General features: G+C 37.6%; 1 protein-coding gene across 1 annotated transcript; it reads left to right on the forward strand.

Annotated features, from left to right (window-relative positions):
• The first annotated feature begins 3,000 nt into the window (after positions 1-3,000).
• LOC121862528 (transcription factor GAGA-like) lies at positions 3,001-16,262 on the forward strand. Its single transcript, XM_042360836.1, has 10 exons — positions 3,001-3,082; positions 4,380-4,637; positions 5,497-5,671; positions 6,036-6,197; positions 7,356-7,534; positions 9,485-9,676; positions 12,297-12,757; positions 13,007-13,144; positions 13,476-13,641; positions 14,591-16,262. Exons 2-9 carry the CDS (start codon positions 4,385-4,387, stop codon positions 13,638-13,640), a joined length of 1,725 nt encoding a protein of 574 aa, XP_042216770.1. The 5' UTR covers positions 3,001-3,082; positions 4,380-4,384; the 3' UTR covers position 13,641; positions 14,591-16,262.
• The last annotated feature ends 497 nt before the right edge of the window (positions 16,263-16,759 follow it).

Genomic DNA, 16,759 nt, shown 5'->3' on the forward strand with positions numbered 1-16,759 from the left:
TAGAATAACTTAACTGCTAATGAGCAGAGAAAACGGTGCGTTTTGAACAGAGAGCTGCAGTCTTCTTTTAAAAAATAAATCAAATGTAAAGTTTTTCATTCCAGTAGAGGGCGGGATATGTACTGGAGGTGGTTTAACCTTCGGTATGGTCCCCCATTGATGCTGCCATTACATATTGTGCCTCGGCATTTTGATCTCTCCCTCAGCACACGTGATACTCTCTCTGTTTAGTTCATCAAGAGTCACCAAGAATGTCCCGGAAAACGAAGTCAGGTACACGTACTTGGGAATCTTGAGCTTTTCCCCAGCGCTAGACATGGCGGTGTAACTAACCAAGGGCTGTTCATAATCATTCTCAACGATAACCGAAGCTTAACTTTTGTTCATCTGGATTACAAATTATGCCCACCTGTACTGCATGCTGCCCCACGGTGTGCGAGGCTTGGCTCTCTGTCTTTTAAAAATAAAGTATTCATAGGAGCCAGAAGCCTCACGCTCCTCGTGTCCCAGTTCCAATCCACTCTTTTTTATGCTGAATTTTACGACGTCAACAAAAGAATCATCGGGAGTTAATAACATTTAGAAATGAAAACTGTTTAAGTCCATCGGGTCGGCCAGTCTTATGCGTAACTTGAGGGAGATTTCTTCCTTATCTCTCCACTCATACAAACTTATGAGTCGCAGGAAGACTTTACCCTCATCCCCATAAGGTAGTTTATGGTACTCTCCTGGCGTCACGTACCAGGTAATTGGACTAAATGGTTTCATAGCGGCTGATGAAAACCTTACATTAAAATTAGGTTACTCTCCCGCGATTAATGGAATATCGCACGGATAGAACACCTCGTCTCCCCCGACCGACAGGGAACACGCTGGACCTAAAAGCGAATGTCGGTACGTACAGAAGTCTGTGCAGTTTGTCTCGTTCTTTATGTCCAGTTCAGGAAATTCTCTACTTGCAGTGTTTGCCCGGAATTATTACAGTACTGGACACAGTGGTAGTTTACAATAACCGAAAAGTTTGTCATGTTTGGAATAACAAAACGGGGAGTCTTTCATCCCTCCGGGGTTCCGACAATAATTTATATTCGCTCCCAAAGAGTGACCCGGGAAGTCTTGAGGATTAAGATTTGTGTCCCTCCAACTTAGACATACTTCTTCCTCAAAATATATACCTTTTTTTACGAGGTTTGATCTGGCGTTGCCTACATATTCCTGGCCCTTCGTGGTCATGAGGCAGTGTCTGCCCCCCCAAGATTAATCTGCATCGATAAACATGTGCTTAATTTCCCTTTAGAGTACAAAGCCAGGCGTCACCAGCGAAGATTACAGCAACACTAAAAACAACACCAGAAACATATTGGTTCTAGTTCTTGTTTTACTCATCTTGTCACTCAAGTTTTTCAGTCCTCGTGTGGCTTTTACAATGTTCGTCTTTATTAAGAAATACATGAATAATCTCATTTATAAATTATGTGAAATTAACTATATACAGAAACTAAATTTATCTAAGACAATATTATCTCTGAAAAAACCCAGAGCATTAATTAGTTAGCTTAGAAAGTGAATATAACTTACAGACACAGCTATAGTTTGAAAGATAAATATACTGTAGTGGATGTACAGTAGTGTAGATGATACTGTAGTGGATGTACAGTAGTGTAAATGATACTGTAGTGGCCGTTGTACTGTAGATGGTGTGATGGATATAGTGTCGATTGTGTAGTAGATGTACAGTACAGTAAGACAACTACTGCTTGTTTTCACTATATATATATATATATATATATATATATATATATATATATATATATTGATAAAGGGAAAAGGAAACAACGGTGCTCCGTTGTTTCCCTTTTCCCGTGAGATTTTATCAAGATTTATCTTATGCACGTTTTCATTGTGGATCTACATGATATATATATATATATATATATATATATATATATATATATATATATATATATATATATATATATATATATATATATACCAGTATAAGTGTACTGTATTGCATTGTATTTTTAATGTAGGCTAATATACAACACACGTGGTATAGAAATCTTAAAAAAAAATTACCTTTGCTTAAGGCTGAATATCTTCATTCCCTTGGCTGCAGTCTTCTTCCCCCACTGTGTGTGTGACTTGTGTGCCCATGCATACTTTTCTGTAGATCGGATCTTTCTCAGTATTGGCTGATTGCTCGTTTAGAAAGGTATAGAAGTCACTGCAAGGTGTTTCTCGGAAGTTGTACTGTACAGTCAGAATGCCTTTCATTGTTTCAACACTCAATTTGTTCCTTTCCTTGTCCATTGACTTTGCATCAGTGAAAAAACTCTTTCCATATTTGCATTGTGAGATGATATAGCAAAGAAGAATTGTGCAATTCTTAGCAATTCTGAGTGGCATTCAATGTTCTTTGATTTTTCAAAGTATCTGGTCCACTTTTTATGTGTTGGCAGATTACTAAATTCTTCATCACTCTTGTAATTTTCCACAAACTGCTTCAGGTTACTAACTTGGTCAAAACACTTCACATCATCAACTTCTACCCCCTTATCAACCAAATATTTGACAGCTAAGTTGACAACACCGTACAGGCGTCCACGTGACTTATCAGCTGACGAAAACTGAACGAGATCTCTACTGTTTCCACCTCCCCTCTCTCTGTCTCTCTCTCTCGTCATTACAGTTTCATGTTTTTTTCCGTGGAGAAAATGATGGAAGCTGAAATTCCGGACTTTTGAAGAATTTTAAAAATTACTTCCGGATGAAGATTTCGAGACCTAAATGGGGGACATGTCCGGGAAAATACGGATGTATGGCATTCCTACACTATATCCATCACACCATCTACTGTATACTGTATATATATATATATATGTATATATATATATATATATATATATATATATATATACATTCCAATTAATTGTAGCGATACATAAAGTAATATTAATCTTTTTGAAATTCTTATCGGGTTGAGTTGAGAGTTGGAAGGTTTTTAGTAGAGAGTCAGTTGTTGTGGTCGGCGTCATTGTCACTCTCTGTCTCCTCGGCTGAACTTTTATCTCCATTGTCTGTGAGTATTGAGTGTATTAATAATGGTGATGGTGTTATGCGTCGTTATATAACACCGTATAAGGTCTTTAGTAATGAAGCAAGAGCCAGTCGAGGCTGGTGTAAGGTCATAGTTCAAGTGACGGACCGGACTCGGGTACCCGTGTCCCGTGTGGATAGATTGAGTGGATTGATGGATATTTAGTCATTTAATCGTTGTTCAGTGGTTGTCATAGTTCGTTATGTATAGTTGTATGATTATTTTTGTTCAATAACCAGTCGCCTCATGATCGTCGTAGAAATTTGTATGGTGTGATATTAATTTAACACTAACAGAAGATAATAATAATACTTAACTCGGTAATATTGCAATAAACAGCAACCACAGAATTCCGGAAATAATTGATATAACTATTTTTTCTTTGATAATTTTCTTACATTACATTAGGTTAGATAATATTTTTTTTATCAGATTCCTTGGTTAATATAATCTGCTATGTTATACCCTTTAACTCTATAGCATTTTCATCGATGATTTTTATTTTATATTAATTTTTCTTACTTTAAATTCAGGTTTGGTTCTTTGTGTTCCTTTGTTTTTATATTTTGTCTTGTTGGGTTAGGTTAGGTTTATACAACAGGGGGTTAGGTCAGACATTCTTATCTCTCAGGTTAGTTTGGGTTAGACATATACTAATATAATGAGTAAGGCTATGTTTTTTGTTTTGCAAGAATTTATTTCCTCCATCATATTTTGGATATTCTTGATAAACTGAAGATATTTACTTCTTTTAAAAACTTTCCTCACACAGCTCCTTAACCCGGACAACTATTTTTAAATAATGTATTACACTCTTTAAAGATTCTGTAATACTTAGGTTTGGTTTCTTCAGTGTTTTTTGCTTCTTTTTACTAAACAATTTCCCTCTACTTAAAAGCCCTATCCACTATGTGTGATCATAATTGCATTGTTTTTATGTAATATCAAAAACTAAAAAAAAAATTAAATTTCTAACAAAAATACTATCCAGTAATGTACAGTATTTTTATTTATTTTTTGCTCTATTTCACTATATACAAATCAATAGAGTTCTATGCTTGGTCACTCCTGAGTATTTACCTAACCTGAATATTAGCTCTCGGCTTATTTCACAAGGTACAGTACATGTATTAGAAAGGTGTTTAATCATATGGTGAAATAAGCCTTGAGGGAGGAGGGGGGAGGAAGAATCTCTGATATTCCTTATGACAATGGTAAACCAACCATATACCAAATCCCCTCTTTATTATACAGTCGATTGAAAACTGTTTATATTCAGGAATCATGAGGAAGAAGCGTTCAGGAGTGTGGCGGCACTTCCAGGAAGAGGGAGATCGGAAGGTATCGTGCCGGATGTGCCGCATGCAACTTACGAAGCACGGCAACACCTCCATGATGCTGCGTCACCTGAGGAGGAAACACCCAGAGATGATGGACGGTCTCTTTGACACGGAGGCGCCCACAGTCACTGAAGAGGAATCGTGGCAGGCCGAGGAACAACCCCTGGGGAAAGATCCGCAGCCCTATCTTGGATCAGGTAATTAGTATGGTTGTCAGTGGTACAAGAATGATTCATCTATCAACCTGTGCAAGAATTATTATTTTTTTATCACTGGTACAAGAATAATTATTTATCGGTTGTACAAAAATTATTTATTTATCAGTGGTACAAATATTTTTTATTTTTTTTTAGATGGGATTGCCCCCCAAAAAGTGTTGTTTAGGTGAAATTATAGAGGAAAATCGATACATCCACTTAAAAGAAACAAAAAAACTTTCAGGATAATAGGTAATAATCGGTACAGGATCTTCTTAGTGATCCTACTCTAGCATGTGGTCCACAGACATATTTTTAGTCTACCGGTACCCTAACCTAACCTGTTCTAACCTAACCTCACCTCACCTCTTCTAACCTAACCTAACATAACCAAATCTAATGTAACAAGCAAATGTAACCTAACCTAAATATAAAATAATCTGAAAATACTAATCACTAAGAAAATAAATTAACAATTCACATTATAAAGTATTGGACAAATTATAGACCCCAGTCCGTAGTGTAAATATGTCTTAGACCGCACTCTATAGTAGCAGCGAATTAGTTATCTCATTTTTTTTCCTGTGTGTCTAAAAGAGAGTAATGAAAGGTTAGGAGGTGATGGTCATAAGTACAGTACACAGGTACTGTATCTTGTTGTCACCAGAGGATTGAAAACCTTGTGAGAATGTTTTTTTTTTTTTTTGCATCACTGTATTTTGTATTGAAGTACTGTATTAGATGTGTTAATTTGTGCATTTTCCGGGTTTGTATTTTTATGATATTTTAATTACACTGTTTAATGACACCAGTACACATAAGTTATTGCTTGCTGTAGTAACACTATCATTGTCCTCAGTGAAACGGAAACGGTCATTGGTGTGGCAACATTTCCAAGAGAAAGGACGGGACCGAGTGAGTTGCCGACTGTGTCACGACGAGTTGGCCACTCAGCACGGGAACACCTCCTCAATGCGTCGACACCTTCACGGCAAGCACCCACACATAAAACTGTCCGCTTTAGAGGGTGACAGGTACATTAAATAGAACAACCATTTTTCCCAGTTACCTTCCCTTGTGATGAGCATAGTACAGTATCTAGTGTGTAATATACATATTATTTTATGTAAATTTCTAGCTTTCTTGTTTTCAAATCTAATGAAAAGCTCTTATCAGAAGCCTGACATCAGCATTATCATTATCATCTGGTTTAGCTCGTAGCTTTAGCTGTTTTAACCCCTTATGTTTGGGGTTAATTATCAGAATCTCATCTGCACCCCTAAAAAGCTACAAGATATTACCTCTTGAATTATTTTTGGGCCAAAACAATCATTTTGCTTAAAATCTCAATACTATATAGTCTGTAGCATGAAAAAGAGACATTATTTTGTGTTGCAGTCCAAGGAAGATGAACCACTTACATCTGCGGTCCAGCAATACAGAGACGCGCTTCCTGTCGGTGTGTGAGCGCCTCCTGCAACACAACCACCTGACTGACTGCACTCTCATGGCCGAGGGTCACTTCATACAAGCTCACCGGCTGGTCCTCGCTACTTGCAGGTGCAGTACAGAGCTATACACTTATTGCTGTATCTCGGGCTCCTTGTATGTACAGTGAAACCTCCATATAACGGACTCCTCTCTCCATATAATCTGTTAGATGGAGGGGGTTCACTTTCTTCTCCGTATAGTCTGTTAAATAGATTGTATGTATTGTATCATCTTTCTGTTTGTCTCTGGATTCATATGTGTACTGTAATACAGTATATCCAGTCAAATACTGTACTGTACACTAATGCTCATATACAGGATGTAGTTTATCCAGTCAGACTCGCCTGTATTCATGTCTAATTCAATCAATCAAGCACACCTGTACTTTTTACACATTTACCTCGGAGACAACCAATGTGGACTGATCACACTGTACATATTGAGTTTTCTTGTAGTACAATACAGTACATTATTTAATATGTCATCAAATGGAAGTGCAGAAATTACAGTCTTTCCTTTAGATATTTAAGAATTAATTTTTATAGGTGCTTCTGAAAACTTATGTATATATTAATTATTTCATTGATATATTTTGCCAAGTATGATTACACTACTGTAGTAATTTATTAAACTTAATAGCAAAATTGTCCAGCATCACTCAAGTAAGATATACCTGTCCTACTACATAACCTTGGCTGTCAGGATACCCTCCCTGACACTGGTACCCTACCTAACTTAACTGTATAACCATAACTATCACAGTTTGTCCTCCCTAACAATCTCCGTGACAACATCTCAGTCTGGGGCAGATTTTTAGTTTATGCTCGGACCACCCGGGGTCTGTAGTCAATAGTAATATCAATATGCACAACCTTGTGTAAAGTTTCAGGCCCAACTACTTCATTTTTTTAACTATGGCTGGAAGAGACAGACTCAGAGACATGTCCTTTTATTAATGTAGATTTTTTTTTTTTTTTTTTAAACTGGAATAAATCTGAACGAGATGTGTGTCTGAGTTACCCTTTGGATGAGAGTTGTTCTGGTGGAGTTTTTTTACAGGCCAGATGTCTCATCCCATCAGTAAGATAATGATATTTCATTCTTCAGTCTTTCCCTTTTTAAGATTTCCTGTTTTATAATTACTATACTGTTCTTGCCCTTTTTTTTTACCTCAAGCATTTGCTGATTGTTTTGTACAATATATATTCACTCTTTTAATCCCCACAGTGAGAGCTTCGAAGAGCTTTTTAAAACAATGACACACCCGAACCCAATCATCGTTCTTCGTGACGTTACCTTACAAGAACTTCAGGGGCTTATCAACTACATGTACAAGGGTCAGATACTTGTCAAGTCCAGGGATCTCCCGGGACTGTTGAAAGCAGCATCCCAACTGAAAATAAAAGGTACCTAATGGAAGTTTATGTTGAAATATATAAATGTCACCAACTTAAGTGTTTATGTTTAGAATTGGTTGTCATCCATAATGAAAGCCTCGCCAGGCATCATAGTTGTTTATTATTATTCCTAGAACAAGACTTTTGTTAATCATCTTCTCTCTATTATCATACCCCTCCTCCCCCTCCCGCCATACTCCTCCCCTCCCGCCATACTCCTCCCCTCCCGCCATACTCCTCCCCTCCCGCCATACGCCTCCTCTGCTTCACTACCCACCACACACTCGCTCTACCACCTCCGCCCATCTGTGAGTACCAATACAAACTTAGTAATTGAATATGTATGCACTATTTTCTTTAGAAATGGCAGTGATTTTCTGTATATGTAATGTATTTCATGGGGCAAAGGGAGGCTCAGGAACGTAACTCCCGTATTTTATCTATTTCTTAATGGAGCAAATTGATCCGCTTAACGTCGTTTCGTTTAACGTCTCGTTTTTAGGAACGTAACCCCAACATTGAGCGAGGACCCCTTGTACATACCGGTACTTCGTTTCCTTTTCTTACAATACTGTACTGAGCTCATGATTTTCAACACTGTACAATCATCTACATTCGGTTCTTTACATGACTCTGTAAATATTCACCATCCATTTTATGTCTGTAATACTCTAACTGCTAGTAACAAAATATCGAGTCAGTAAGATTTAAACATTCGTGCTGATAACCACGAAAGCTTCAGCAACATTACAGTGTGAATTTGTTTATTTTTATGAGATTAAACCAGATTATGTTTGTTTAAACTACACACGAACTGGATGTGTCAACCGTCTCACGATGATCCACCCAAACGAAGATGATGCCATACACCATCATTATGATTTTATTTGTGTTATTGTTTTGTGAACTGAATTCGTAATAACTTATGAATTAGAATTGTTAAATATAATGTGCATATGATATTGATACAGACTACAGTAAGCGTACAGTTACCATTGTAAACAAATAGAAATAAACAATGAATCAGTGGCAGCGTGTGGTGTGAATGGCTACCCAGGTACCTACCAGAAGTTCATCAGTGCTCGGTGCGATGTAATGTTTCCAGAATCTAGGTTTTTTAAGTTCAACAAAAATAATAAGTTTTAATTTCCATATTCCTGTTTTGAGGTGTAACCACTAATATTTTCTTACTATTATTGATGTATAATATGTACTGTACGTTTTATTTGCTTAAATAAATAGCAAAAGATCGTTTTTATTCTTGAAACTACGTATCTTTGATATAATGGACACAGTATGTTCCAAAACCTTCGAGGTCTAATTCTTGTCTTGTGAAAATAATTAATGTTAAATTTTAAATTTAATATTACAGTATTGTTCTGATAATCCGCATTGACTGAAAGCAGTGTCTTAGGTATATGTGAGTACAGCCTGCCCTTAAAATTCGCGGACCTCGATTATTCGTGGATGACACCCTGGATCTGCCCAAGAATGTCTAGGGGTAGATTTTTTAGTTGCTGGCATTTTTGCGGCCAGGACAGGGAACCGTTCATTCTAGAGACAGTAATTTCATTTACTTGGATTATATGTGTATGTGTAGACACACACACAGAAGACATATTAATAAATAATAAGAGGAAAATCTTCTCACAAATATTCAGAAGTAAGACAACAAAATGTATTAAAAATGTTAGTCTACCCTGAAGTCAACTCCGTGCTTTGTTATTAAAGTTATAACAAAGCAACGAGTTGACTTGAGGGTAGAATCGCATTTTTAATGCCTTTTATCGTCTTGTTTCTGATTATTTGTGAGCGGATTTTCCTATTACCTGTATTATTTATTTGTGTGTGTGTGTACACACACACAAATACACACACACACATATATACAATACAGGTAAAAGAAAAATTGTCCTAAGGGCAAACACATAAAGGGAATATACATTTGTGTTTCCTCAGGTCTGAGTGAGGTGGGATTGTCCAAAACTTGGCCAGATGACTTACATGTTCCTGAGGGCAGCTGGCAGCAGCAGGGGACCTCCACCACCACCACCAGGAAGGCAGGAAAGACCTACTTCCAGGATGACCAGGATATGGATGACCTGGAGGAGGAATACTTCACTCCCCACCAAACTGAACACACAGCTCAAGGTCTTCTATTGGTTTGGTTTTGAAGACTGAGTTTTCATCTTGTTATGCATATTTAATGAAATTAGTATCTTTACTTTATACATTGTTGTTTTTAGTGGCTTGAAATGGAGTTTTTCAGGGTTCTATAATACTGAACCTTCTAGAACTCTAGTTTAACTCAAGTTTTATTTTAATCATAAGTTGTTATAGTTCTTGTATTTACTTTCTGTTAACCCTTAAACGACAGCGATCGTCTATAAAAGCACGCACCTTACATGTCTGAGAGACGGTGATTGTCTATAAAAGCAGGATTTGTTTCGCACCAAAAGTTTAATTTTCCTGCCAAGTTTTCATTCACAGAAATTGTAGTGAGTTCTGGCAACTCATCCATATGCCCAGCATTACTCAGTCACCCCACATGAGCATGATAATTGAATTTCTCTTCCCATCGAGGAAGTATCTGGCAGCTCCGGTGATGCACTGGGTGGAACCTCCAGCCCCGTCAGCCAATATGGCAAGACAATGACAGTGGTACAATAGGTTCTGAGGGTAGCAGCAGTAGTGATGGCGAGAGTGGTGATGAATTCTTTATTGAATATTCATTAGATCGTGTTGTTTCTTAAAAAAAGGCACGTGCAGGGAAGTGCAACTGGCGGTGGTGCCTCTGCAGCTGACCCAAGTGATTTTCACTGGCATAGTGGGGATGATTTTGGACTACATACTGTATGCCCAATTTGGATCGCACACAGATTGGAATTACTGATAATTACAAATTATCGGAAGTGCCTGAAAAGTGTGACTATTTCCTTGCATATTTTGATGAGGGATTACTTAATCTCATTGTCACATAGACAAACAGATACTTTGTACAGTGCGATGCTACTGAAGAGGTAATTTCGCCTGAGTCGCAGTGGTATAATACCAAAAAGAATTAACTTTTAATCTTTTCTGCCCTTACACTGCTGATGCCTCATGCAAAAAAGACAAAAACAATTGTGCTATGAATATTGGAAAAGGTACAACATGCTATTCATGCCAAATACAGTATATGACCAGGAACAGATATCATCTTTTGCAGAGGCTTCTTTATTTTGCATATAATGAACAACCAAGCAGTGATGATCTGGTATGGAAAATCAGGCCAATGCTTGGGAACCGTACTAATAAGCTTAAGAAATGCTTTAACCCTTTTCGGAAGTTGGTTATAGATGAGTCTCTGATGCTAATCAAAGGCAAGGTAAAATTCAAGCATCACCGTTTTGGAATTATACGGTTTGTTGCTGTGTGACTGTGAAAGTGGCATTCTTTTAAATCTGTGCATTTATTCAACAAGTGATATAGACATTCCCCCAAAAAGATCCTCATGGTTTTTGAGGTGCTGTGGTCAAACATCTCATGCATAACTACCACGGTAAAGGACGTTTATTATACACAGATGATTGATATACACGTCTAGCACTGGCCAAATATTTGATTGACCATGGCACTAGCACAGTGAGAACAGCGAGGGAAAAACAGAAAATTCATGCCCATGTTTCATGAAAAGACAAAAAGAGGTGACAACAAGAAATTCCATGCAGATGACACTGGTAATTCAGTGTCATGTCAAAAAAGTTCATCTTCTCTCTACCATCCACACTGAAAATATGGAGGAAACAGAAGATTCACTGGAAAACCAATGAGATTCAGACAAATGTGACATGCAAATACCTGAAGTAGATTGCCACAGGAAATCAGTGAAATGGTATAAAAAATGATTTCCACTTGCTTGATATATGCCTGCTGAATGTTCATAACATGTACATGGTGAAGACAGGCGAAAGCTCATCTCTTCAGATACTGTATTCAACAAGAATGTGGTAACAACTTCTGAGGAGATATCATACACCCTTACCCATTCACTTACGCCCCGGTCAACAGAGTCGAGCCTCAAGGGAATTTGAAACTCGCCTCCAGTTTATGGAAGCTCTTCGTGTTCATTACCCAGTCCATTTAACCTCCCCCCCCCCGCCCGGGTCCCCCCAGCTAACCCGGTGGGTCACAGTGGCAAAAAGCTCATGAATATTTCTGGTGCCATAACTTTTCTTTCGTTTGGCGTAGAAAGTTTTTTATTACATCATTGTATTTAGTGTTGCCAAATGCGGTACAAGTATTCTGTAATTAAAAAGATTCATTTTCACTCGTTTTTAAATACGATATCTCACTTTTCCTCGTATGGGACAACCAGACAATTTTTTGAGCAGCCCATTGGTTAAGGGTTAACTCATTATATCTTCCAAATACCTGTAGATTATGTTTTCCTATTGTGAGTGAGTAAAATGTTATTGACATTTACTGTATACGTTTTTATGAGTTGTGGGAGGGTCAGTGTGCTCCAGGTATGTATAAAGCTTGACAGAGTGAATGTATATGAGTAAGATGACCAGGAGGTGATGGCCACTATCTTAACTGGTGGCGAAGGATTTCCTACCTCCCCAATAATGGCTGCCATTTAAAGGTCAAAATCTACTGTCAGACCTCCCTGATAAATGATGAACAGTAGTTTTTTGGATTTAAAAATGTGCCTGATATTTTTTTGTGTGTAAAGAATGAAAAAGTTACAATACATGAACACTGAGTATAAATTTATCTTCCATCACAGGCCAGAGAACGACATATGAAATGCCTAGTGAGGAAGTTGTTGAACCACAGAACATGAGTCCACATTGTCATGAAGATGTTCCAGAAGCCAAGACAAGAATGAAGAAGGTACAGATCAAGGTGGAACATGATACAGACGTTGAAGAGTCACACTTCCAGACCTCCCTTGAAATTCCTTCTCCCATAGACGCTCACGTACACCAGCAGCCAGAGGAACTCGACGCCGAGATGATAACGGCCCAAGAGGAAGGCGACCCAGTAGACCCACTCGTGACGTACGAGATAAATAACTGCGACGGCACCGCTCAAGTGACAGGCAGTGTAACTCACGGCCAGGGAGATGACAACCCTCTAGCACAAAGAAGCAGTGATCCAGTGAGGCAAGGCACACCCGGCACCTCCACAACTGTCCTGAAAGTGGGAGCCAGACATCACACATCTACACCACTACCCACTCTGGTTGTAAGATCATGAAAAAGTACTTTTGAATTTGCCAACAGTCTGGTATACTGTGTAAAGTTACAATTTCAAAGAAATTTCAACTTTATTGTGGAGTATTCAACTAAATTTGTAAAGAAAATAATTGCAAAATGAAACGAGTAACCTCTAATGGAAGAATGTAAAGATGTTTAATAAAAAATGCAATGTTTAAACTAATATAGTTTTTACTGCTCTAAAGTAGCATTGGAATATAAGGCATTAATCTTTCAGGCTCGTAGGGGTGTTGGGGCTACTGGTGGGAAAACCCAGATTCGCATCTCTACTGCCGGAACCTCTCGGGCGGCTCCACAACCCCTGCGGCTGATGACTCTCTCCCCCTCTCGCAAATTTTCAAAACGTGACCTTCTGGTAAGTGAATTTAGCAGAACAGGTTTAATGAGATCATAAATAGACTTTCTTTATGCCAGTTACAGTTTCCATGTGTAATTTCCTTTTACCCTTTACATACTGTACCATTAATATATATAGAGAGCTAAGCTTTTTATATTTAACCTATTATCAGCTCTACATTACACTGGTCTCATTACTTCAGCAATATCTAACAGAGGTCTTACTATAGTTAACATTAAAATTTGCCTGAAATTTAAGGATCACATTTTGTACTCACATGAGGCTCTTACTTTTGGAAATATTTCTCTCGTAGCATCGACATTTTACAGATATTTTTCCACTCTTGCAGGCTGCTGTAAATCTGGTGCAGGATGGGTGTCTAGGGGTCAAAGTAGCTTCCCAGACAGCCAACACAACGATATTCAGAAGCTGCAAAACACCTGACAACCCGGCCCTCGTGAAGCAGGAGTTGGATTGTCCTCCAGAAAAAGTTATCAAGAAATCCCACGAGTAAGGTGAGCCCCACCCTCCCCCCCTCCCCCCACCCTCCTGCTTATTTCATATTTCACCTGATGCTTAAACAATCCCAAAAGTGTCACTGGAATGGGAGGGAGTGGGAGTAGTTAGTCTTAGGCCCTAAACAGGGCATTCAGGAAATACTCCTATACCTCAATACATAATATGGCATGAAAGTAAGGCCGTGGGATATCCCCGCTTGTCGCATTTAATTAATATAATATTTTGGGCGGGTTTACCCGCATGGGGGTTAAACACCCAAATACACTTGGGGGGGGGAGTAGGTTAGTTTAGGTCTAGGGTAGTTAATCTTAAGGTGAAATAAGTTGGGGAGAGGGTTAATCATCAGGTGATCTGTGAATAAATATGAAGCACTGTTAATTAAGAAGGAAAGTTAATGATCCAGTTTGTGTGCAGTATATGCAAACAACCTAAGATGTTTACACCTTATTATGGTTACAGTTAAAACGTTTGCTCACTCGTCCAGTAATTTATAGAATGTAACTCTCAAGCAAAATTACGAGTTCCTTGGTGTAGAAAGACCAGAGTAACTTTCTGCCGCGTTCAGCCTGTATAGAGAAGTCATATTACAAGCACGAGAAGCACAAACATAAACTAAAGTAGCATGTAATTTCAACCTTAAGTTATTCCAGTGAACAAAATTCTGTGCTTAAAAGACAAAGACTGTTTGTGTGTGTGTGTGTAACAGGACTGACACACCTATCCACTGGTGAACTACACTAGTCTTGTACACCATTACAACTGTATACATTGACGCTTGCTGTACATGTAATGTGTATTAATTGACAGTCTATTATCTTAACTCGTATGTGTGTTTATTGTACTTGTGATATCTGTACTACATGGTTTAGAAGTGTCATTTCAATTTTTTTTTTTTACAATCTTGACATATTGTACTGTACTCACCTCAGACAATTGATTCTCCAGGCAGGTAACGAGGAAGGTCAGTGACGTGTAGGTTCTCTGCTCATAGACATAGGCATTGTGGTCCTTCCTAGAAACATCTCAACAATGCTTCAGTCAACCCCATGTTGTACTAAGGAGCTACATTATGAAGAGTTTTATTCTTCACTGTAGAAACCTGAATGTGTGCTCTCTTTGTTTTATTATGTTGAACTTATATTCCATATTATAAACTGTAGTTGTATTAACTAGAGTACAAATTTATGTACAGTCCTGTGTTTTTATTCTTATCAGAAAGTATAGTGATTTAAAAATTTGTTACTATTTGTATTAGTATAATATGCAAAATACTGCACTTGTTTGTTTATTTGAATTAGTCCAGGTCATCCTGTAATTGTTAACATTGTACAGTACAGCAAACTACTATAGTCACTTTATATTGTGTCAACTTTAGTCAAGAAGAAGTGGTAGATTTATAATTTGTGTTAACCTTCCTCTTATACAAATAATAATGCAGGCTCTTTTTCTGTTGCTACCATTTTAATTTTACACCTGAGTGCATTTGTTATGGCAGTGAGAGCAAGTGAGAGGAAAGAGAGTGTGTGTGTGTGTGTCTGTCCATGTGTGCATAGCTTATGTATCCACTGCAATTTTCATACAATTAATAAACAACTATGTATATTAGTGGCCTCCACATCATGAGACAACTGTTCTGATTTTGGTTTCCAACCTGAGTGAAAGATTGTCTTCCCTGCTTGTACAGTCAGGGTATCTACACCCATCCAATTGCCCTTCATCATGATGGGCAAAGACCTCTTGTAGTATGTGTGGGAGGGAAGGGGGGGGACCATGTTTCAGTCTATATATTATAAAATACATAAAATAACAGCTGTTGGTCAAGTGTTAAGGCTATGGTAGTGCTTTTGCCTGACGTCATGAAGGGATTGATCCAATCTTCGAAAATACTGGTATACTACATAGCCAAATTTTGCAGTGGTAGCCAGCTTGGTGTGCTTTTCTGAATGGAATCGATGAATAACACAGACAACTGAACCGTCCGGGTAATGTCTCCAAATAGTGTTGTTCACTCTATAGTTTTAATTGTGTTCTTTTAAGCATTAATTAGATCCCTAATGAACATTTTATGTACACACACTCCAAAAAGTATCTTTACAGAGGCTCCATATCTGTTGTGTCGTATTGCCTAACACAAAATCATTAAGATACTTTTTGTACCATGTGTGCCTGACCAGGTTATAAAGACTATGAGAAGGAAGTGTTTGGTTGACTGCCATTCTATTATATCACAGCAGCTATGAATAAATTGGTGTAATTTATTATATTTCCCTATTACAGTAAGGTCTTGCTTAATGATTGTCACTTGCTCCTGAAAATGTGCTCATTAGGTGAATTTTCACTCGGCAGGAACTATCAGGTATTTGGTTTATTAAATCAAATACTACTAAGTAGTACCTCTCATTGAATTTTTATACCTTGAAACATTACAATTGCTAAATAAACTTGATTCTCATTCATCGGTCACTCGAGTTGAGCCTTATTGTAGTTAAAGTCATATAAGCCAATTATTTAACTTAAAAATAAGTATTCTAATGTGAGTTAACGAAAGATTTATACGTAATTTAGCAATACATCTATGTACTGTATTTGTATGTTCAGTTGTAATTGAAAATGAAAAGAAAACCTTATTTTTCATTTCCCAACATCCGACGAATCATGTTGTGAGAAAAGTTAACGAGATGTGGGTTTTATATGGTGTTGACTTGGTACTACTGGAGGTGGCTGCAGGGAAAAATTACAAGAATGTATAGAAAATGGACAGTACCTTTCACTACAGAAAACAAATCTCTCTAGGGGTAACTAGCTCATTTCACTTACCAGTATGTTTTATAGACAACGGAGCATAATATGAATAAGTATGGGTGTGAATATATTATCAGTACTACTGTGCCCATGACACAGCCTGCCCCTTCCAAAGATTTATAATATGTGGTAGCATTGATAAAACATTTACAGTATTTACTGGTTTACAAAATACATACAATCATAACAATAAACTATCAAAAATATTTCAGACATAAAATTAATTGATACACATTGCTGTACTGACATATTCTCTAACATCAGCTGAAACATTGAAAAAAATCCAGGTACATACTGCACATACATATGAAA

This window comes from Homarus americanus, unplaced genomic scaffold (assembly GCF_018991925.1).
Source record: "Homarus americanus isolate GMGI-L3 unplaced genomic scaffold, GMGI_Hamer_2.0 scaffold40248, whole genome shotgun sequence".
Lineage (NCBI taxonomy): Eukaryota > Metazoa > Arthropoda > Malacostraca > Decapoda > Nephropidae > Homarus > Homarus americanus.